Here is a 25,170-nt window from a genome sequence, read left to right on the forward strand (position 1 = left end):
AGTCATCCTCATTTTCTTCATCATCTGATTCATCCTCTTCATCTTTAGCCTCCTTGGATTCATCCTCATCGTCTTTATCTTCTGATTCATCTTCATCATCTTTATCATCCTCCTTGGATTCATCCTCATCGTCTTTATCTTCTGATTCATCTTCATCATCTTTATCATCCTCCTCGGATTCATCTTCATCATCTTTATCCTCCTTGGATTCATCTTCATCATCTTTCTCTTCCGATTCATCCTCATCATCTTTATCCTCCTCCGATTCTTCTTGCTCGGGCTCAGATTTTGACTCCTCGTCCATCAAGTCCGATCCTTTCTCGTCCTCCTCATCAGAGTCCACCGTGCTCTCGTTGGTCTCGTCTTGGTCGAGCGTCACTTTGAGGTAGTCTTTGCCTTCCGCCTGCGATGGCCCGGCGCTGCCCGCGGACGATTCTCCGTCCTCCTCCTTGGAGGGGCGGCTGGTCTTTGCACTCTCCTCCTCAGAGCCGTCGCTCGCCGCCTCCTCCTCCTCCTTCTCACTCCCCGTCGTCACGCTGATCGCCACCTTTGAGACCTTTCCCTCCTCTTCCGACCCGCTGCCGCCCGGACTCCCGGCTCCGTCCTCCCGGCCGCCTCCCCTGACCGAGCCCTTTCGGGCCTTGCTTCCCGGTTGTTTGGATATCTTGACTCCCTTCGGCGCCTTGGCCGCTTTCTTCCCCTCCCCTGGCTCGTCCGCGGTCGACTTCTGGAAGTAGTTGCCGTTGATGAGGACGCTGCCCGATCCGTCACTTGCTGCCCTCTCCTGGCTCTCCACGGGCTTTGCGGAGACAAGCTTGGCATAGTCGGCGTCCTTCCCGCCGCCCTTCCCGCCGCCTTTCACCTTCTGAAGTATCATGGGGAATATCTTCACTTTCTTCCATCGAGTGGGACGGGCGATGGAGGCGTCGACCGCCTGCCCTTCGCCCGCTTCCCCGCCCTTGCTGATACCTGCCGTTATCTTACTGATCTTAACCAGGCTTTTCAGCTTCCTCTCTCCCTGTCCACCCTGAACCATTCCCGCAGCCGCACTCCCTCCGGCCGCGGGGCCATCTGCGTGCTCCGGGGCACCAGCGTGGCCCAATGCATCGCCACTCGCTGTCTCCGCTCCAGCGAGGTCTCCCGTGTCCTGCTTAGCACTTTTCCTGACGGCACCTTTGCCGTGAGGCATTGCCTGAAATTATGAAAACGGAACCACGTTAAAGAACACACATGAAGGGCAAACAAAGCAGGCCAAACGTTTGGCTGAACCACCTTCACTCAGTCCGCCCGAACCTACCCGGAACACTTTAATTCCCCGTCCCATTCCCACGCTGACCTTTCTGTCCTCGGTCTCCTCCATTGTCAGAGTGAGGCTAAACGAAGTGGAGGAACAGCGTCTCATATTTCGCTTGGGCAGCTTACAGCCCAGTGGCATGAAAATTGATTTCTCTAACTTCAAGTAACCCTGGCATTCTCTCTCTCTCTCTCTCTCTCTCTCTCTCTCTCTCTCTCTCTCTCTCTCTCTCTCTCTCTCTCTCTCTCTCCCACTCTCTCACTCTCTCTCTCTCTCTCTCTCTCTCTCTCTCTCTCTCTCTCTCTCTCTCTCTCTCTCTCTCTCTCTCTCTCTCTCTCTCCCTCCCCCACCCAAGTCGCACCAGCTTCTCATTTTCACCCAACAAATGGCCAACAATGGCCTGTTTTTTCTTTATCGTTACTTTTTTGCACGTCTTTCATTCATTGTTCTTTATCTCTCTACATCACCGTCTATTTCTCTCATTTCCCTTACCCCTAACCAGTCTGAAGAAGGGTCTCGACCCAAAACGTCGCCCATTCCTTTTCTCCAGAGATGCTGTCAGAGTTACTCCAGCCTTTTGTGCTTGAAAGCGGTTTAAGACATGACCCTCCATGTTACTAGTCACCGAAAGAAATACCCGTATAAGACCCTTCACACCTTCACTATATCTCTAAGACCACCCCTCATCCTCCTGCGCTCCAAGGAATAGAGTCTCAGCCTGCTCAACCTCTCCCTGTAGCTCAGTATTGTGATAAGTTCCAAAGGCTCTCGTCTTGAAAGGACTTTTTCCCAATGGTCATCAGAGCAGAAAACCTGCCATCAAACACTGACCCCTACACGTCTGGGCATTGCACAGATGATCTGCACGGAGTTTGTACGCTCTCCCCGTGACCTGCGTGGGTTTTCTCCGAGATCTTCGGTCTCCTCCCACACTCCAAAGACGTACAGGTTTGTAGGTTAATTGGCTTGGTATAAAGGTAAAATTGTCCCTAGTGGGTGTAGGGTAGTGTTAGTGTGCAGGGATCGCTGGTCGGAGCGGACTCGGTGGGCCAAAGGGCCAGTTTCCGCGCTGTATCTCTAAACTAAACTAAATACTCAACTACCTCAATTCTAAAATCGCTACCCTATAGGATTCGAACCCATTGCCTTCAGCTGAATCACAACCTAGATATTAAAAGTTCCTGAATATGACAAAGAGTGTTATCTGTTTCTTTTAATCTCATGTTATCTACAAATTAGGGAAAATAAAATAGACGATTCATGTTTCAAATACTTTACCATAGTTCAAAGTCACCGATAAAATTAATGTTCGACCTATATGAAGCATACAACACAAACGTATCGAAAGGAACTGCCGATGCTAGTTTATACCAAAGATAGACACAAAGTGCTGGGGTAACTCAGCGGTTCAGGCAGTATCTCTGGACAAAAAGGATGGGTGACGTTTTGAGTTCAGTCTGAAGAAGGGTCCTGATCCATCCTTTTTCTCCAGAGATGCTGCCCGACCCGCTGAGTTCCTCCAGCACCTTGTATCTATCTTCTCATACAAACATTCATCAGTGACATACCATAGATACCAATAACTACTCCAAACTCTTACAATAGTTATGATGCATTGACCACAAAAAGGGCTGCATATTTTGACCTGAAGGGAAAAATAAAGGACATTGACTTCTCAAACTTCAAGTAACCCTTGCATTCCCTCTCTCTCCATCCCTCCCCCTTCCCAGTAATCAGACCAGACTGCCTCCTACTCCATTTTATCTGTTTGCTTTGTTGTTACCTTCTCCCAGCTAACAATGATCTATTCTCCATTTTCCTCGATCTCCGTCCCCCCTTGCCCTGTTTTCACACCTTCACACTTCCTCATCTATCTATCCCCTCTCCACTGAGGTCAGTCTAAAGAAGGGTCTCGACTCGAAACGTCCCCACTTTGCTTCTCTCCAGAGATGCTGCCTGTCCCCGCTGAGTTGCTCCAGCATTTTGTGCCTTTCACAGTTGTTGGATGTCCCCCCATTTGGCTTCACGAACAAACAAAAGTATATATTAGCATCGGAAAGGAAAACTGAGGTGAGAAGGAACTTTTTCACCCAGAGAGTCGTGAATTTGTGGAATTCTCTGCCACAGAGGGCAGTGGAAGCCAAATCACTGGATGGATTTAAGAGAGAGTTTAGATAGAGCTCTAGGGGCTAGTGGAATCGAGGGATATGGGGAGAAGGCAGGCACGGGTTATTGATTGTGGACGATCAGCCATGATCACAATGAATGGCGGTGCTGGCTCGAAGGGCCAAACGGCCTCCTCCTGCACCTATTTTCTATGTTTCTATGAAAAAGAAATCGGCCCGCATTTACGTACCTCTCCATCTGCATTCGATCCCTGTGGGCTATAGAAGTAGCCACCGTCCTCTTCCATCACCACCTCTCCGTAATCATCGTATAATCCTGACGGGGAGATCAATCTCCGACGACTTCCATACTGCGGTACTTCATACCTAGAGTTAATGTCAGAAGCACACTGGATGTCAAATAAGTAAGTAAATAAGCAAGCAAGCTAACAAACAAACAAGTAAACGAACAAAGTGTCATATGTCAAAAAAGTTCACAAAATGTCACTTGGGCCAGGCCGGCCCCCCGCAACGTCGCCACGACAACGGGCCTTCTTGGTCAGGCCAAGAACCCGGCACTTAAAAACCGGGACCTTAAAATGGCGCCAAATCTGGCAACTCCGTATATTGTCTCTTTTTACTACTGCTGTACACTTGCACTGTAGGTGAGATGCTTATCTAAGATGGACCTAAGTGCTTAGCTGTAGTGATACCTGTACTGAACTGTGCACAAAAATGTGAATTTCACTGTACCTTGGTACATATATGACAAATATAGTACCAAGTATTTTAGACGGATACTCTGTGAACCATTTAATGTTCCGGTTTTAGCCAAAATAATGATCAGCGGAAGACAGCAGGCCACACTCTACCTCACTGTGAGAAGATCACTGCTCACTTAGAGCTGAGAACAGATGGTACCTTTGATGCAAAGGCTACTTTTGCAGAACCTAAGTTTAATTCTTCCGAGGTAATGATGTATTTCTGGTGCATTGTTGACCATTAAATGATCCTCCCACTCCCAAACCAATTTAAGACCGTATCATCCAACCTGCAAGTTTTTGGTAACTTTTTAATGTGATTGCCTCAAAATATTCACCATCAAGTAAAAGTTTACTTGATCAGGGATGTAACTAACTTTATTTAAAATATAGGACAATTACCAAAAAGACTGGAGCGACTAGGCTTGTATACACTGGAATTTAGAAGGATGATAGGAGATCTTATCGAAACGTATAAGATTATTAAGGGGTTGGACATGCTAGAGGCAGGAAACATGTTCCCAATGTTGGGGGAGTCCAGAACAAGGGGCCACCGTTTAAGAATAAGGGGTAGGCCATTTAGAACTGAGATGAGGAAAAACTTTTCAGTCAGAGAGTTATGAATCTGTGGAATTCTCTGCCTCAGAAGGCAGTGGAGGCCAATTCTCTGAATGCATTCAAGAGAGAGCTAGATAGAGCTCTTAAGGATAGCGGAGTCAGGGGGTATGGGGAGAAGGCAGGAACGGGGTACTGATTGAGAATGATCAGCCATAATCACATTGAATGGTGGTGCTGGCTCGAAGGGCCGAATGGTCTCCTCCTGCACCTATTGTCTATTGATACAGGTCCACCACCGATTTTCCGGCACCTTTGGTTCGAGAGCCTTTCTGGATTTCTGGAGGTGTATGGAACAGGCTGCCATAGGATGTAGTTGAGGCAGGTACTATCGCAACGTTTAGACAGGTACATGGATAGGACAGGTTTACAGGGATATGGGCCAAATGCAGCAGGCAGGATTAGTGTAGGTGGGACATGTTGGGTGGCTTGGGCAACTTGGGCCGAGAGGCCTGTTTCCACGCTGTATGACTCTACGACTCTTTGTTTACACTTCATCTACCCAGAAGAACTAGGTTAAATTTCTAACCGTGCTCAATGCTCTTGCCAGGTCATGGATGAACCCATTTGCTTTGTGCATGGGTATGTGCGGGACTGTTGCAAACGTGGAGAGTTTTAATAAACCGTGTCATCTGAGCTGGGATGAGAGTCTCCAAAACGACGAGAATATTTAACTGGGGTTTATTAGAACTGACGATCGATATGAAAAAGCAAACATGAATAATATCATGGAATGTCATATTAACGCTTTGATTTACCCGATTCAACTAGAATTAAGGGAAAGTTTTAATGGAATTCAACCGAATTCTTGCTGACCCTTGTGGCATGAGAGGACACCCGTTTTTTTAGTCACGACTCAAGAGTTTTACTTTACATTATGAACACGATACCGTCTTAAATAATTTTTATTGTTCTCTATGAAGTTGAATCCCCTTTTCGTGTGACCTTCCATTATTTGGAATTTTTCCACATCATGTCAGTGTTAATGAACATCAAATTAAACGCTGAGATTTAGGGCCAGCTTCAAATGGTGAGGAATTCTACTAATTCACACTCTGCTGCTAAATTCCACACAACTTCAGGGCTATTCAGATTTGCAGGTTAATTGGCTTCTGTAAAAATGCCCCAAATGTGTCGGGAGTGGTTGAGAAAGTGGGATAACATAGAACTAGTGTGAACAATAGTGAACTTGTGATCGATGGTCGGTGTGGACTCGGTGGGCCGAATGGCTTGTTTGACCTTTTTTCTGAAGAAGGGCCTCAACCCGAAATGTCCCCCCTATTCCTTTTCTCCTGAGAAGCTGCTTGACCCGCTGAGTTAGTCCATCATTTTGTGTCTATCTTCTGGCTTGCTTCCATGCTGTATCACTAAACGAATCAAAACCAAACTAAACTAACTTGAACCAAACTATACTAAACCAAATGTGTAGGAAAGAACTGCAGATTAAACTGCTGGTTTAAATCGAAGATGGACACAAAATGCTGGAGTAACTCAGCGGGACAGGCAGCATCTCTGGAGAGAAGGAATGGGTGACTTTTCGGGTCGAGACCCTTCTTCAGACTGAAGAACTAAACTAAACCAATCTAAATGAAACTAAACTAAACTCACTCAGAGAAATTCCAAAGAGCAAATTTCAATGAGGCCTTGACTTCCGCAAGGAAATCATCATATCATCATCATATATCTACAGCCGGAAACAGGCCTTTTCGGCCCTCCAAGTCCGTGCCGCCCAGTGATCCCCGTACATTAACACTATCCTACACCCACTAGGGACAATTTTTACATTTACCCAGCCAATTAACCTACATACCTGTACGTCTTTGGAGTGTGGGAGGAAACCGAAGATCTCGGAGAAAACCCACGCAGGTCACGGGGAGAACGTACAAACTCCTTACAGTGCAGCACCCGTAGTCAGGATCGAACCTGAGTCTCCGGCGCTGCATTCGCTGTAAAGCAGCAACTCTACCGCTGCGCTACCGTGCCGCCCATAACAAGCAAACTCTTACAGTATGTATGAACATTTCCCCATGTAATTCAGTGTGATATTTATTTTCTATTGATTAATTTTATTACTGGATGGGTAATTCTGCCAAGGCCATTCAGCCCATCGAGTCTGCTCAGCCATTTGATCTTAATTTTCCCTCTCAACCCCATGATCGCATTGAATGGCGGTGCTGGCTCGAAGGGCTGAATGGCCTACTCCTGCACCTATTGTCTATTGTCTATTGTCTAACCCCATTTTCCTGCCTTCTCCACATAACCTTTGATGCCCTTACTAATCAAGAACTTATCAATCTCCACTTTAAAAATACCCAATGACGGCCTCCACTGCCGTCTGTGGCAGTGAATTCCACAGATTCACCGCCCTCTGGCTGAAAAAATTCCTCATCAGGGGTCACAGCTTAAGGATAAGGGGGAAGTCTTTTAGGACCGAGTTGAGAAAACATTTCTTTACACAGAGAGTGGTGAGTCTGTGGAATTCTCCGCCGCAGAAGGTAGTTGAGGCCAGTTCATTGGCTATATTTAAGAGGGAGTTAGATGTGGCCCTTATGGCTAGAGGAATCAGGGGGTATGGAGAGAAGGCAGGTACAGGTTACTGAGCTGGATGATCAGCCATGATCATATTGAATGGCGGTGCAGGCTCGAAGGGCCGAATGGCCTACTCCTGCACCTATTTTCTATGTTTCTATGTTTCTATCATCTCCATTCCAAAAGTACTGCCTTTTATTCCGAGGTTGTGCCCTTTGATCCTAGGCTCTCCCAAAACTGTAAACATCCCCTCCACATCCATTCTATCCAGGTCGTTCATTATCCCGTTTCCTTCCGAACCTTAGATAGACACAAAATGCTGGAGTGACTCAGCAGGTCAGGCAGCATCTCTGGAGAGAAGGAATGGGTGACGTTTTGGGTCGAGACCCTTCTTCAAACCTTTCTGTCCTGGGCCTCCTCCACTGACAGAGTGAGGCCACGCGTAAACTGGAGGAACAACACCTCATATTCCACTTGAGTATTTTACAATCCAATGGTATGAACATTGAACTCCCCAATTTTAGGTAGCCTCCTCTTCTCCCCCCTCCCCCTTTCTCTCCCCCTCCTTCTCCTGGGCCCCACCTGGGCTGGCAACTATTTCTCCCCTCTCCCTCCCCTTCCACCTATATTCCTTCCTCTGATTTCGCAATTACAACTCTTCAATCCTTTTGTCTCACACCTTCTGTGTTTTTAATCACTGGCCTTTTTCCAACCTCCTGTCGATTAACAACCATCCTCTGAATTCACTTTTTCCCCGCCATGCTTTGTCCCCTCCATGCACCCCTCCTCTCCTCCAGATTTCTCCCCGCCCCCAGCCCTCGACAATCAGTCCGAAGAAGAGCCATAGAAACATAGAAAATAGATGCAGGAGCCAGCACCACCATTCAATATGATCATGGCTGATCATCCAACAGCCATGTTGAGTATAACATGGAGTTGAGTATAGGAGCAAAGAGGTCCTTCTGCAGTTGTACAGGGCCCTAGTGAGACCGCACCTGGAGTACTGTGTGCAGTTTTGGTCTCCAAATTGAGGAAGGATATTCTTGCTATTGAGGGCGTGCAGCGTAGGTTTACGAGGTTAATTCCCGGAATGGCGGGACTGTCCTATGTTGAAAGACTGGAGCGACTAGGTTTGTATACACTGGAATTTAGAAGGATGAGAGGGGATCTTATCGAAACGTATAAGATTATTAAGGGGTTGGACATGTTAGAGGCAGGAATCATGTTCCCAACGTTGGGGGAGTCCAGAACCAGGGGCCACAGTTTAAGAATAAGGGGTAGGCCATTTAGAACAGAGATGAAGAAAAACTTTTTTAGTCAGAGAGTTGTGAATCTGTGGAATTCTCTGCCTCAGAGGGCAGTGGAGGCCAATTCTCTGAATACATTCAAGAGAGAGCTAGATAGAGCTCTTAAGGATAGCGGAGTCAGTGGGTATGGGGAGAAAGCAGGAACGGGGTACTTATTGAGAATGATCAGCCATGATCACATTGAATGGCGGTGCTGGCTCGAAGGGCCGAATGGCCTACTCCTGCACCTATTGTCTATTGTCTATTGTCTATCAGTACCTGTTCCTGCTTTTTCCCCATATCCCTTGATTCTGTTAGCCCTCAGAGCTGTATCCAACTCTCTCTTGATCACGATCCAAAACGTCACCTATCCATGTTCTCCAGGGATGCTGCCTGACCCGCAGAGTTGCTCCAACACTCCGTGTCATTTGTTTTTATAAACCTGCGTCTGCAGTTCCTTGTTTCTACATTAATAAGCTGTTGTTAGCTTTGACGTTATCGTCTAACAATGAGATATGGCTGGTTTCGTTCGTTTGCCAGGTTGCACAGAAACGCTGGTCGTGCAAATGATGTTATAATCCAAACTGATTAATGTAAGATAGTGCAGGCGGGCACGATTTAGATCTAATCAACTCCGAGGAATATGCAGGGTGGTAAAACGCAGGCGATTCTCGACTTGGAGTGAAGCTAAAATGCTAAGGATTTATAAGATTGCCTGGATATAAGGATATTGATCCCAGCTTTCTAACAATAGATATAATTCAGGGTAGAACTGAGTCTAAGTGCAGGAGGCTGCCACATACTGTACTAGTTGCTGCCTTACAGCTCTTGAATACCCGGGTTCGATCCCGACTACGGGTGCTGTCCGTACGGGGTTTGTACGTTCTCCCCGTGACCTGCGTGGGTTTTCTCCGAGATCTTCCGTTTCCTCCCACAGTCAATAGACAATAGGTGCAGGAGGAGGCCATTCGGCCCTTCGAGCCACCACCGCCATTCAATGTGATCATGGCTGATCATTCTCAATCAGTACCTCGTTCCTGCCTTCTCCCCATACCCCCTGACTCCGCTATCCTTAAGAGCTCTATCCAGCTCTCTCTTGAATGCATTCAGAGAATTGGCCTCCACTGCCTTCTGAGGCAGAGAATTCCACAGATTCACAACTCTCTGACTGAAAAAGTTTTTCCTCATCTCCGTTCTAAATGGCCTACCCCTTATTCTTAAACTGTGGCCCCTGGTTCTGGACTCCCCCAACATTGGGAACATGTTTCCTGCCTCTAACGTGTCCAACCCCTTAATAATCTTATACGTTTCGATAAGATCTCCTCTCATCCTTCTAAATTCCAGTGTATACAAGCCTAGTCGCTCCAGTCTTTCAACATATGATAGTCCTGCCATTCCGGGAATTAACCTAGTAAACCTACGCTGCATGCCCTCCAAAGACGAACCGGTTTGTAGGTTAATTGGCTTGGTAAAAAAGTAAATTGTCCCTAGTGGGTGTAGAACAGTGTTAGTGTCCGGGGATCGCTGGTCGATGCGGACCTGGTGGGCCGAAGGGCCTGTTACCGAGCTGTACCTCTAAGCTAAACTAAACTAAACTGAACAAACTTAAAAATGAAGTCTCTTGAAGGTTAGGATAACATTTTATCTTTTGGTCATGTGACAATTCTATTTGTGACGGGATAATTGTGAACCTTCAGTAAAACCGCTTCCATCTGTCAATCAGCAATGCTATCGCTAAGCTATGATCAGCTCATTATTCAGTGTGGTATAATTATTTTTCACCCTTGCTCCATTCTTTATTTTGCTTCAAATTCCAACTGCAGGCTAGCTTTCACTAAGGTGAAAGCTAATGTAAATTGAAATATTTCAAGGCTGGTAATATTTGTAAAACCGGAATAAGGTGCTGGCTGCGTTTAATTCAGTTTAGAGATACAGAACGGAAATAGGCCCTTCGGCCTACCGAGTCCACGCCGACCAGCGATCCCCGCACATTAACACTATCCCACACACACTAGGGACAATCTTACATTCATACCAAGCCAGTTCACCTACAAACCTGTAGGTCTTTGGAGTGTGGGAGGAAACCGAAGATCTTGGAGAAAACCCGTGTAGGTCTGGCTGAAAGACTGGAGCGACTAGCCTTGTAGACACTGGAATTTAGAAGGATGAGAGGAGATCTTATCGAAACGTATAAGATTATTAACGGGTTGGACACGTTAGAGGCAGGAAACATTGTTCCCAATGTTGGGGGATTCCAGAACATGGGGCCACAGTTTAAGAATAAGGGGTAGGCCATTTTCTCCAACATTTTCAGCCAGAGAGTTGTGAATCTGTGGAATTCTCTGCCTCAGAAGGCAGTGGAGGCCAATTCTCTGAATGCACTCAAGAGAGAGCTAGATAGAGCTCTTAAGGATAGCGGAGTCAGGGGGTATGGGGAGAAGGCAGGAACGGGGTACTGATTGAGAATGATCAGCCATGATCACATTGAATGGCGGTGCTGGCTCGAAGGGCCGAATGGCCTCCTCCTGCACCTATTGTCTATTGTCTATTGTCTAGGTCACGGGGAGAACGTGCAAACTCCGTACAGACAGCACCCGTAATCAGGATCGAACCTGGGTTTCTGGCGCTGTAAGGCAGCCATTCTACCATTGCGCTGCCTTTGAACATGAGCTTGATGTGAATGTAATACGCACAAGGATGCAAAAAAAGATATCGCATGCTTTCTGGGTGGGAAGCAATATTTTATTGCCTATTAGAACGGTTAAAATATTGCCTACTTTTCAGGAAGCGTGAATGTTTTAACTGAAGCAGTCCTGACCTCTGAAGGAAGACACAAAAAGCTGGTGTATCTCAGCGGGTCAGGCAGCATCTCTGGAGAAAAGGTATAGGTGACGTTTCGGGTCGGGACCCTTCTTCAGACCGGAGACAGGAGGAGAGCTTCTTCAAAGTAGCCATAACTTGAGGATATTTTGCAGTAGAGCAGACCAAATGTGTAAGAAGGAACTGCAGATGCTGGTTTATACTGTAGATGGACACTACGTGCTGGAGTAACTCAGCGGGTCAGGCAGCATCTCACCGAGATACTTCGGCATTTTGTGTCTATCTTCGGGGTAAACCAACATCTACAGTTCAGTCCTGGGCCTCTGTTGCTTTCTGTGAGGAGTTGGCACCTCATGGGTTTCCCCTGGGTGCTCCGGTTTCTTCCCATATCGCAGAACGTTGTGCAGGCTAGTAGATTTATTGGTCACTTGCAAATTGTTCCTAGTGAATGGGGGTGATGGAATCTGGATGGGAACATGAGGAGAACGGGCTGTAGGGAGAGTCAATGAGTGAGTGGGATCATTCTGAGAAACCACGGACTTCAATGGACCAAAATGACCTCTTTGTCTGTCAGAAGGAAATAGCATATAGAACTGCACAGCGCATGAATGTGCCCTTCGGCCCACAATCTTTGTGCTGAGCATGATGCCAAGTTAAAGTCATCTCATCTGCCTGCACAAGAACCATTTGCCGAAGAAGGGTGTCGACCCGAAACATCACCCACGCCTCCTCTCCAGAGATGCTGCCTGTCCCGCCGAGTTACTCCAGCATTTTGTGTCTATCATAGAAACATAGAAAATAGGTGCAGGAGTAGGATATTCGGCCCTTCGAGCCTGCACCGCCATTCAATATGATCATGGCTGATCATCCAGCTCAGTATCCCATACCTGCCTTCTCTCCATACCCCCTGATCCCTTTAGCCACAAGGGCCACATCTAACTCCCTCTTAAATAAAGCCAATGAACTGGCCTCAACTACCTTCTGTGGCAGAGAATTCCACAGACTCACCACTCTCTGTGTGAAGAAATGTTTTCTCATCTCGGTCCTAAAAGACTTCCCCCTTATCCTTAAGCTGTGACCCCTGGTTCTGGACTTCCCCAACATCGGGAACAATCTTCCCGCATCTAGCTACTCGAACCCCTTAAGAATTTTATATGTTTCAATAAGATCCTTCGGTTTAAACCCGGCACCTGCAGTTCCTTCCCACACTAACCTCATCCTTCTGTTCCCTGCACTTCCACGCGCCTATCCAAAAGGCCCCTTGAACTCCAAGACTCTCTGTAATACAGCCAACCGTTTGCGATTATATGTGACAGATTTATGTGTGAATACATTTGATGTACTGCTCGCGATTTTGCTTACCCGGGCTCATAATTGTAGTAATCTTGTGCATAGTAGTCCTGACCAGGGTCAATGCCAGACTCCATTGAGAGCTCCTGCCGTTCAAACAAGCAACATAATGAGCGTTTTGTGTTCACGTGCCGTTGAATTAATCCCCCAATCAAGTCAGAACATTGAAAAGTAGACGTTCAGAATGTAGGTACATACACTGATGAGCCAAAACATTATGACCCGATGAGCCAAAACATCATGACCACCTGCCTAATATGCTGTTGGTCCTCCGTGTGCAGCCCCATACGCAGCAGGGTGCGATGCACTGTGTATTGTGACACATTCCTCCCATGACCACCATTAAAACTTTCTGTGACTTGTGCCACAGTAGACCTTCGGTCGGTTCGGATCAGACGGGATAACCTTCGTTGCCCTCGCGCATCGATGAGCCTTGGGCGCCCAACACCCTGCCTGTCGCCGGTTTGTGGTTTGTCCCTCCTCGGACCACTGTCGGTAGGTACTCACCACTGCTGACCGGGAGCACCCCACAAGCCTTGCCGTTTCAGAGATGCTCTGACCCAGTCGTCTGGCCATAACAATTTGGCCCTTGTCAAAGTCGCTCAGGTCTTTACTCCTGCCCATTTCTCCTGCGTCCAACACATCAACGTCAAGAACTGACTGTTCACTTATCATATCATATCATATATATACAGCCGGAAACAGGCCTTTTCGGCCCTCCAAGTCCGTGCCGCCCAGTGATCCCCGCACATTAACACTATCCTACACCCACTAGGGACAATTTTCACATTTACCCAGCCAATTAACCTACATACCTGTACGTCTTTGGAGTGTGGGAGGAAACCGAAGATCTCGGAGAAAACCCACGCAGGTCACGGGGAGAACGTACAAACTCCTTACAGTGCAGCACCCGTAGTCAGGATCGAACCTGAGTCTCCGGCGCTGCATTCGCTGTAAAGCAGCAACTCTACCGCTGCGCTACCGTGCCGTGCTACTTGCTGCCTCATACATCCCACCCCTTGACAGGTGCCATTGTAACAAGATAATCAATGTTATTCACTTCGCCTGCCAGTAGTCAGAATGTTTTGGCTGATCGGTGTATATATAAGGCCGTACGAAGACCGTGACTAATTACAGACAGATTATTTTACCTCAGGTCTGAGCAGTGAGGGCCTCAGTAATTGCTGTTGCTGGAAAAGAGTGGTGACAGGAAAAGACAAAAACAAAGAGAAAGCAGGAGGTGGTAAAACAGATAAGGGCAGCAATTTCTTTCAATGATTTTTAAACATATGAAGCCGGAGGATGTACACGAAGATGATTCTTACCTCTTGTTGTCCATATCCTCTCCTGGAAAGAATTAGAAACAAGGAACATTTTTAAGATGCGATCAAGGTTTTAATTTGAAGCCATTATGAAGATAATAATGTTAGTTTTGTTCAGTTTGGAGATACAGCGCGGAAACAGGCCCTTCGGCCCACCGAGCCCGCGCCGACCAGCGATCCCCCTCACACTAACACTGTGCCACATACACTAGGGACAGTTTACAATTACACCAAGCCAATTAACCGACAAATCCTGTACGCCTTTGGAGTGTGGGAGGAAACCAAAGAACTCGGAGAAAACCCACGCAGGTCACGGAGAGAACGTACAAACTCCGTACAGACAAGCACCCGTAGTCGGGATCGAACTCGGGTCTCCGGCGCTGCAAGCGCTGCAAGCGCTGCATGGCAGCAACTCTACCGCCCCGCCACTGTGCCGGAGTTGTTTGCTAATAACTTTTTGCATTAAATATCACAGATTATAGGTTGCAGTTGTGAACTTTCATTCTAGAAAAGAAATAGGTCAATATTGCATGAGATAGAGATGGAGACAGTCTGAAGAAGGGTCCTGACCAGAAACGTCGCCATTTCCATGTCCACCCCCCCAGACATGCTGACTGACCCTCTGAGTTACTGCAGTGCCTCATGGTTTTTTAAAATTGCATATGTTATATCTTGCTATGGAGGGCGTGCAGCGTAGGTTCACTAGGTTAATTCCCGGAATGGCGGGACTGTCGTATGTTGAAAGGCTGGAGCGATTGGGCTTGTATACACTGGAATTTAGAAGGATGAGGGGGGATCTTATTGAAACATATAAGATAATTAGGGGATTGGACACATTAGAGGCAGGAAACATGTTCCCAATGTTGGGGGAGTCCAGAACAAGGGGCCACAGTTTAAGAATAAGGGGTAGGCCATTTAGAACGGAGATGAGGAAGAACTTTTTCAGTCAGAGAGTGGTGAAGGTGTGGAATTCTCTGCCTCAGAAGGCAGTGGAGGCCAGTTCGTTGGATGCTTTCAAGAGAGAGCTGGATAGAGCTCTTAAGGATAGCGGAGTGAGGGGGTATGGGGAGAAGGCAGGAACGGGGTACTGATTGAGAGTGATCAGCCATGATCGCATTGAATGGCGGTGCTGGCTCGAAGGGCTGAATGGCCTCCTCCTGCACCTATTGTCTATTGTCTATTGTCTATTGTCTATTGCTCTAAATGTTGTACCCTTTAACCTTTATCTGTGCACTGTGGATGGATTGATTGTATTCATGCACAGTAATTTCTTTGACTACCTTATAGTGAAAGGCCTGGATAGAGTGAATGTGGAGAGTTTGTTTCCACTAGTGGGAGAGTCTGAGCCCAGAGCCCATAGCTTCAGAATAAAAGGATGTACCTTTAGACAGGAGATGACACATAGAAAATAGGTGCAGGAGGAGGCCATTCGGCCCTTCGAGCCAGCACCGCTTCTTTGGAACTTCTTTGGTTGGGCTCAGGGTGGTGAATCTATGGAATTCATTGCCACAGCCGGTGGAGATTGACAGATTCTTAACTAGTAAGGGTGTCAGGGGTTATGGGGAGAAGGCAGGAGAATGCGGGAAAGATAGATCAGCCATGATTGAATGGCAGAGTAGACTTGATGGGCCGGCCGAATGGCCTTATTCTGCTCCGAAAACTAGCAATTCATTTTACATTTAACAAGGTGATCAACATCAGCCATTATTTTATGGTTAATTAATATTTAAACAGCTTAACTGCGGAACATTTTTAAAAAAAGATGAATTTTGGCAAACTCCTTATTTAGTTTTAGATTAGCCTAAATCAAAATCAGCAATATGGACTGAGTATCAAGTGCACTTCATTTAGTCCTGGACTATAATATCAGTCTGAAGAAGGGTCTCGACCCGAAACGTCACCCATTCCTTCTCTCCTGAGATGCTGCCTGACCTGCTGAGTTACTCCAGCATTTTGTGAATAAATACCTTCGAATGGACTATAATATTATCATATCATATCATATCATATATATACAGCCGGAAACAGGCCTTTTCGGCCCTCCAAGTCCGTGCCGCCCAGTGATCTCCGTACATTAACACTATCCTACACCCACTAGGGACAATTTTTACATTTACCCAGCCAATTAACCTACATACCTGTACGTCTTTGGAGTGTGGGAGGAAACCGAAGATCTCGGAGAAAACCCACGCAGGTCACGGGGAGAATGTACAAACTCTTTACAGTGCAGCACCCGTAGTCAGGATCGAACCTGAGTCTCCGGCGCTGCATTCGCTGTAAAGCAGCAACTCTACCGCTGCGCCACCATGCCGGATAATCCTGAAGAAACAAGGAACTGCAGATTCTGGTTTACAGAAAGGCACAAAAGTGCTGGAGTAACTCAGCGGGTCAGGCAGCATCTCTGCAGAACATGGATCGGTGACGCATGGGGTCGGGGACCATTCTTCAGACTCGCTTGCACTGCATTGGCATGACAGAGAATGGCGTACAATGCTAATATCACTGTATATTTTTGGATAATGCAGGTTTCTATGCAGCAAAGTGCAACAGCTCCGAATGATTAGTCACTTAGCTAACCACGGCAAATAAACACAAATGAGACGTGATTTAGACCATTCTTGTGGAAGCACTTAATTTCAGTGGAGAATGAAGTGCCCTGATTTTGAAGAGTAATATTCCTAAGTGCTTTTTCAAAACAATCACACATGACGTATTGCAACTTCGTGGGCAGTGGATGTTGTTTTAAATGTGATATTATCAACTAGGAAAATGCAAAGGCAACATCTCAGGATATTATAAATCACCTCGATTTAAATTGCAACCTCTAATCTGCTACTGTAATTTACATTTAAAAGGAAACCCCCCCTCCCCCTCCTAAAAAAACAAACCATGCCTAATAATTCAAAGAAAACATTTGGGTGCCTTGGAAGGGATATGATGGTGTGATTCATGATTGATGATAATTGTGAATGAAATTTTCTGCAAAGGCCAAAAATTCTAATTCAATGCAAGCAAACGATGATCAAAACTAAATTATTTCAATTGTCCTCTGATGCGAAAGTAATGAGGAATTAATATGTAGATTTATCAAGGAGGATAATTTGAGGTTTACAAAAAGGCTACTTAATATTATCTTACATCTGGCATCTCAAACAGTGATGCACTTAATTTGTTTGAAAGGCCGATGCAGACTATTTTATTATGCTAACCTATGCGTGAGGCATTAAAGGCTGCACTCTAATGATTAACCAGTCAATCAGACTTTAACCCTTCCCTGTTCAGAAGAAAATAAAACCAATGCACAGCTCAAATGGCTTGATATCATTCAGCAGGGTCGACACACAATGCTGGAGTAACTCAGCGAGACAGGCAGCATCTCTGGAGAGAAGGGATGGGTAACGTTTTCGGGTTGAGACCCTTCTCAGTTACTCCGGCATTTTGTGCCTATCTTCGGTTTAAACCAGCATCTGCAGTTCCTTTCTACCAAAGATGCTAGAGGAACAAGATGGACCACTCCGTTGAAATCGCCCGTACTGAAGTGTAGTACGCAAAGGAGCGTAACGTCCGCCATTTTAGTATGCTGAACCCGCCGTTCGCTATGCCTCTCGCAGTGTGATCAGTGTTTTGGGGGAACAGTATGTGTGATGATACCATTAAAATGCAGAATATATCTCGTCTATCAGTTCACAGATTTTTGTTATTTTTCTTTTTAAATGCTTCCGCAAGTTTCTGCCTACTAAAATGGCGCCATGACGTACTACGGTTTTTAGGGTCGAGTGGTCTAACTTGCTCCTGTAGTATCTTTGCTTTCTACTAATATTATTCAGTGCTTTGAAAAATGATTTTCCCACCAGGTTACTGATTTAGCTACTGATAAGTGTGGTTCTGGAGGGGAGAACTGATGTCGGGTCAAAATTCAGAGTGGCTAATTTATAGTAGGTTCATTTGGTATCGTTTAGAGATACAGGCCCTTCGGCCCACCGAGTCCGCGCCGACCAGCGATCCCCGAACTCTAACACTGTACTACACACACTAGGGACAATTTACTATTTTACCCAGCCAATTAGCCTCGAAACCTGTAGGTCTTTGGAGTGTGAGAGGAAAGCAGAGAACCCGGAGAAACCCCACGCAGGTCACGGGGAGAACGTACAAACTCCGTTCGGACAGCACCCATAGTCAGGATCGAACCCGGGTCTCAGGCGCTGTAGGGCAGCAACTCTACCGTGCTGCCCTTCCTGGGACAATGGAGAAACTAGAAAGGACTCTCTTGTTTCGTTTCCGTGATGAACCTTTGTAACATGGGTTCAGCAGGGTTGAAAAATGTACAGGAGAATGTACAGTAAATTGGGATTCAGAGATTTAATGATAAGTAGTGTTTTGAAAGCTTGAAGAGTGGCATTGTGTGATTGTCAGGGCGATAGAAGTGCGATAGAAGGATGAGAGGGGATCTTATCGAAACATATAAGATTATTAAGGGGTTGGACACGTTAGAGGCAGGAAACATGTTCCCAATGTTGGGGGAGTCCAGAACCAGGGGCCACAGTTTAAGAATAAGGGGTAGGCCACTTATAACGGAGATGAGGAAAAACCTTTTCAGTCAGAGAGTTGTGAATCTGTGGAATTCTCTGCCTCAGAGGTCAGTGGAGGCCAATTCTCTGAATGCATTCAAGAGAGAGCTGGATAGAGCTCTTAAGGATAGCGGAGTCAGGGGGTATGGGGAGAAGGCAGGAACGGGGTACTGATTGAGAATGATCAGCCATGATCACATTGAATGGCGGTGCTGGCTCGAAGGGCCGAATGGCCTCCTCCTGCACCTATTGTCTATTGTCTATTGACCAGTGTGTCTCGGACGGGGTGAGATGTATTGTCCAAAATGCTCCGCAGATCTAGGAGTATCCTTCCCTCCAAGACCACCTCCAGTGAATCCAACTCCGCCCCCAGGACGGAGCCAGCCTTCCTGATGAGCTTGTTAATCCTGTTGGCGTCCGCGGCCTTCGCCCTGCTGCCCCAGCACACGCCTGGGGAGATGAAGAAGATGGCACTGGCCGTCACCAATTGATAGAACATCTGCAGCATGTTGGCCTTCATAACAAGAGGAGTTGAGTATAGGAGCAAAGAGGTCCTTCTGCAGTTGTACAGGGCCCTAGTGAGACCGCACCTGGAGTACTGTGTGCAGTTTTGGTCTCCAAATTTGAGGAAGGATATTCTTGCTACTGAGGGCGTGCAGCGTAGGTTTACTAGGTTAATTCCCGGAATGGCGGGACTGTAATATGTTCAAAGACTGGAGCGACTAGGCTGGTATACACTGGAATTTAGAAGGATGAGAGGGGATCTTATCAAAACGTATAAGATTATTAAGGGGTTGGACACGTTAGAGGCAGGAAACATGTTCCCAATGTTGTGGGAGTCCAGAACAAGGGGCCACAGTTTAAGAATAAGGGGTAGGCCATTTAGAACTGAGATGAGGAAAAACGTTTTCAGTCAGAGAGTTGTGAATCTGTGGAATTCTCTGCCTCAGAAGGCAGTGGAGGCCAATTCTCTGAATGCATTCAAGAGAGAGCTGGATAGAGCTCTTAAGGATAGTGGAGTCAGGGGGTATGGGGAGAAGGCAGGAACGGGGTACTGATTGAGAATGATCAGCCATGATCACATTGAATGGTGGTGCTGGCTAGAAGGGCCGAATGGCCTCCTCCTGCACCTATTGTCTATTCTCCCTTCTTGTACAGGGCCAATGCATTCCTGGACCAGTCCAGTTTTCTGTCCAGGTACACCCCAAGGTACTTGTCCTGCTTGGTAAACTGCACATCCACACCATTGATGGAGACAGGGGACCAGGGACGTTCCTCTCCTCCCAAAGTCGACCACTAACTCCTTAGTCTTGTCGGCATTGAGCTGCAGGTGATTCGGCCCACACCACTCAACAAAGTCGTTGACGACACCTCTGTGTTCAGCTTCCCTCCCCTCACTGATGCAGCCCACAATTGCCGAGTCAATCAAAAACTTCTGCAGGTGGCAGGAGACCGAGATTGATCTGAAGTCCGAGGTCACGATCGAACCCGGGTCTGTGGCGCTGTGAGGCAGCGGATCAACCAGGAGGCTGAATTTCCATTTGAGAAGTTCGACAGCATGCAGCATGAAGCAGGCTGGTCTATCCACACACCCTATTCAACGCGTTAAAATGTGAATGTCCTCTCCTACTCAGTTGCCCACAGTGTGTGCAGTCAACAAAATGCTGGACGAATACTCGCAAAGGCTCCTCCAACGGCACTTCCCAAAGGCATGACTTTTGTTACCACTAACGAGCGTAAAAGCGCCCGGGAACACCGCCCTCTCTCTGTCCGTATCCGAATCGCACGCCACCCCCATTTAGAAATCCTCATTGTCACTGGGTCCAAATCCTAAAAGAGTCCCAGCGATATTCTACACACTGGAGACGACTTGTCATTTTTACCGCAACCAATTGACCTAAAAAACCTGTACGTCTTTGGAGCGTGGGAGGAAACCGGAGCAAACTCCGTACAGACAGCGCCCGTAGTCAGGATTGAACCTGGGTCTCTGGCGCTGTAAGGCAGCGACTATACTGCTTCGCCACCCTACCGCCCTATTACGTTTTATGTTGAAAACATTTTATGAACAAAAATTGTGATCGTTTTAATGGCTGTATCAAAATTTATTGAAGCATCCCTTCATCATCAAATGATACACCATCTTAAAAGTTATGAGTTCATCTATTATTCCCAGTGTGGTTCTCAGCATGGCTGCTTCTTATTGCTATGCTGCTGATAAATCTAATCCTCTTTCCTCCTCTTTTCATCTCTGCCGATTTGGTTTATAAACTATTCGTCCTAACTTCAAATCTATTCTTTTGAGCCCTCAAAAGTAATGGTGCTCACCTCTTTCACAATAGACAATAGACAATAGGTGCAGGAGGAGGCCATTCGGCCCTTCGAGACAGCACCGCCATTCAATGTGATCATGGCTGTTCATTCTCAATCAGTACCCCGTTCCTGCCTTCTCCCCATACCCCCTGACTCCGTTATCCTTAAGAGCTCTATCTAGCTCTCTCTTGAATGCATTCAGAGAATTGGCCTCCACTGCCTTCTGAGGCAGAGAATTCCACAGATTCACAACTCTCTGACTGAAAAAGTTTTTCCTCATCTCCGTTCTAAATGGCCTACCGCTTATTCTTAAACTGTGGCCCCTGGTTCTGGACTCCCCCAACATTGGGAACATGTTTCCTGCCTCTAACGTGTCCAACCCCTTAATAATGGTCAACCTGAGGAGCACCTTCAGCAACAGAAGATAGACACAAAATGCTGGAGTAACTCAGCGGGACAGGCAGCATCTCTGGAGAGAAGGAATGAGAGGAGGGCCTTCAGCAACAGACTGGTTCCACCAAGGTGCAGCACAGAACGTCACAGGAGAACCTTTTTCCGTGTGGCTGTCAAACTGTACAACTCCTCCCTCTTCTGTCATCAGGTAGACTGGCTCCCCTCCCCCTCCCCCCTCCCCCCCTCTCCCCAAGGCAGTGGAGGCCAATTCTCCGGATGCTTTCAGGAGAGAGTTAGATAGAGCTCTTAATGAGAGCGGAGTCAGGGGGTATGGGGAGAAGGCAGGAACGGGGTACTGATTGAGAATGATCAGCCATGATCACCGTGAATGGCGGTGCTGGCTCGAAGGGCCGAATGGCCTCCTCCTGCAGCTATTGTCAATTGTCTATTGTCCCCCTCCCCAATCTTTGCACGTCCCCAATCCTGAACTTTCCACTCATCACTTTAATTTTCATGTTTCATGGATCTTGTTGTGCTTAATGACTGTTGGCAGACCAATTTTTGCTCCTGGGATAAATAACGTCCTATCGTATCGTAACGTGTCGTCTCCGCGGAGTTCGCACGTTCTACCTGTGGCCGCGTGAGTTTCCTCCGGGTGTTGCAGTTTCCTCCCACTTCACATCACATCCCATCACAAGGGCCTCAGTAAATTGCCCCCAATTGCGTAGGGAGTGAATGCGAAACTGGGGATAAGGTACGGCTGGCATGACACAGGTGTTCGATGGCCTACCTGGTCTATCATCCCACATTGAGTTGCCCAGTTCATTCCCACTCTGACCTCCCGATGCTGTTCCATCACCGACACAATTGACTCCGTCTACCCTTCACACTGCCTTGGATAAGCGACCGATATAATGGAAAATGGTGGGGGAGTCCAGAACCAGGGGCCACATTTTAAGAATAAGGGGTAGGCCATTTAGAACTGAGGTGAGGAAAAACTTTTTCAGTCAGAGAGTTGTGAATCTGTGGAATTCTCTGCCTCAGAAGGCAGTGGAGGCCAATTCTCTGAATGCATTCAAGAGAGAGCTAGATAAAGCTCTTAAGGATAGCGGAGTCAGGGGGTATGGGGAGAAGGCAGGAACGGGGTACTGATTGAGAATGATCAGCCATGATCACATTGAATGGCGGTGCTGGCTCGAAGGGCCGAATGGCCTCCTCCTGCACCTATTGTCTATTGTCTATAAAAGTTGTCCCATCCCGGTCAATCCTTTGTAAGGTCATAAGGTCATAAGTGACAGGAGTAGAATTAGGCCATTCGGCCCATCAAGTCTACTCCGCCATTCAATCATGGCTGATCCATCTCTCCCTCCTAACCCCATTCTCCTGCCTTCTCCCCATAACCTCTGACACCCGTACTAATCAAGAATCTATATCTCTGCCTTAGAAATGTCCACTGATGGCCTCCACAGCCTCCTGTGGCAAAGAATTCCACAGATTCACCACCCTCTGACTAAAAAAATGTCTCCTCATCTCCTTCCTAAAAGAACGTCCTTTAATTCTGAGGCTATGCCCTCTCGTCCTAGACTCTCCCACCAGTGGAAACATCCTCTTCAGACTTTACATATTCTGCTGCAAGTAAGAATTTGCATATGGCAATGAAACACTCTTGACTGTCCTGACTCTTGATGCGAAACAAAGCTTTTCACTGTACCTCGCTCGGTACACGTGACAACAATAAACCTAAACAATCCGACCAATTTATGATGTTTTCACTGATCACTGATCATCACCAGAACATGTTACCCTTTGGTGTTCAAAGGCTTGTTTCAAGGCAACAAAGATAGAAGTGGCCAAAATTGATGTGGTTATGAAGATACACCAATCAACCTAAACATTATGACCTGATGAGCCAAAACATTATGACCACCTGCCTAATATGCTGTTGGTCCTCCGTGTGCAGCCCCATACGCAGCAGGGTGCGATGCACCTGTGTATTGTGACACATTCCTCCCGTGACCACAATTAAAATTTTCTGTGACTTGTGCCACAGTAGACCTTCTGTGGGTTCGGACCAGACGGGATAGCCTTTGTTGCCCTCGCGCATCGATGAGCCCTGGGCGCCCAACACCCTGTCGTCGGTTTGTGGTTTGCCCCTCCTCGGACCACTGTCGGTAGGTACTCACCACTGCTGACCGGGAGCACCCCACAAGCCTTGACGTTTCAGAGATGCTCTGACCCAGTCGTCTGGCCATAACAATTTGGCCCTTGTCAAAGTCGCTCAGGTCTTTACTCCTGCCCATTTCTCCTGCATCCAACACATCAACTTCAAGAACTGACTGTTCACTTGCTGCCTAATATATCCCACCCCTTGACAGGTGCCGTTGTAAGAAGATAATCAATGTTCTTCACTTCGCCTGTCAGTGGTCGTAATGTTTTGGCTTTGAGAATGGTAGAGATGGGATAGGTTTGAGGTTTGGAGATGAAGCCTGCAAACAGGCCCTTCGGCCCACCGAGTCCATGATGCCCATCGATCACCGGTTCACACTAGCCCTACGTCATCCAACGTTTGCACCCACTTAAGGGGTAATTTTACAGCGGACCAATTCACCGACAAACCCGCACGTCTTTGGGATGCGGGAGGAAATCGGAGCACCCGGACGAAACCCACACGCTCACGGGGGGAACGTGCAAACTCCGCACAGACAGAAACCCGAGGTTCAGGATGGGAACTGTGTCACTGGCGCTGTGAGATAGTGGCTCTACCAGCTGCCCCACTGTGCTGGTGTGAAGTCCAATACCGCTAAAGCTGCTTCATTAAAAGCTGTTTGACAAGGAGACACACGACATCAGAGCAGAACAGTTAAAGTTGATTGTGTTTAGCACGATAATAGGGTAACTACGAATGCATATGTGCAATTTGCCGAGGTGATTAATTAAAACTGATCCAATGCTTAACTGGGAAATTATTCTGGCTTTTAATATAATTTACCTAACATGAAATATTTGACCTATATGAAAGTTTCTGAATTACTGAATTGGTTATATCTGGATTTAACTGGACATCCAGTTACTCAGCTTTGAAAGAATTGAAAACTATGAGCAGCTGAGGTACAGAGAATTAGATTAATAATTAGATTAATAATTATTAACAGCCGTTAACTGACTGAGATGGAAATGCCCGAAGTAGAGAGAAGACTTTCCACAGCTAAGCTTGAGTAAACTCCAATTAATGCCGTTAAACTTTGCACCTTCATCACCCCTCAGGCTCTTATGCAGTGAGTGGCCTTCATTCAAACCATCAGTGATCTTTTAAAGTGAGAGTGAGAGAGAGGGAGAGAGAGGGAGAGAGACAGAGAGCGCGAGAGAGAGAGCGAGAGAGAGAGACAGACAGAGAGAGAGAGAGAGAGAGAGAGAGAGAGAGAGAGACAGAGAAAAAGGAGAAAGAGAGAGAGAGAGAGAGAGAGAGAGAGAGAGAGAGAGAGAGAGAGAGAGAGAGAGAGAGAGAGAGAGAGAGAGAGAGAGAGAGAGAGAGAGAGAGAGAGAGAGAGAGAGAGAAAAAGGAGAAAGAGAGAGAGAGGGAGTGAGAGAGAGAGAAAGAGAGACATAGAAGGAGGAAGTGTGAGAGGGAGAGGGAGAGAGAGAAATGGAGGGAGAGAGAAAGACATATATATATATATATATATAAAGAGAGAGAGAAAGAGACAGTGAGAAAAAGATGGAGAGGAGGGAGAGAAGGACAGATATTCTCTCTCTCTGAGTTTGGCTAGATTTATTGCACACTAGGGGAGGGAGGGAGAGGGGAGGGGGAGGAGAGGAT

At 46.9% G+C, this 25,170-nt stretch overlaps 1 protein-coding gene across 1 annotated transcript in view; it reads right to left on the reverse strand.

Moving 5' to 3' along the window:
* The window catches only part of pcdh15b (protocadherin-related 15b), a 1,128,636-nt gene that overhangs the window by 7,402 nt on the left and 1,096,064 nt on the right, over window positions 1-25,170 (reverse strand). The window contains exons 35-38 of the mRNA XM_078413191.1: window positions 14,086-14,107; window positions 13,912-13,950; window positions 12,773-12,846; window positions 3,651-3,786 (exon numbers count right to left, since the gene is read on the reverse strand). Coding sequence (XP_078269317.1) covers window positions 3,651-3,786; window positions 12,773-12,846; window positions 13,912-13,950; window positions 14,086-14,107 — 271 coding nt within the window. The remainder of the gene's footprint in view (window positions 1-3,650; window positions 3,787-12,772; window positions 12,847-13,911; window positions 13,951-14,085; window positions 14,108-25,170) is intronic.

Source organism: Rhinoraja longicauda, chromosome 16 (assembly GCF_053455715.1).
Source record: "Rhinoraja longicauda isolate Sanriku21f chromosome 16, sRhiLon1.1, whole genome shotgun sequence".
Taxonomy (NCBI): domain Eukaryota; kingdom Metazoa; phylum Chordata; class Chondrichthyes; order Rajiformes; family Arhynchobatidae; genus Rhinoraja; species Rhinoraja longicauda.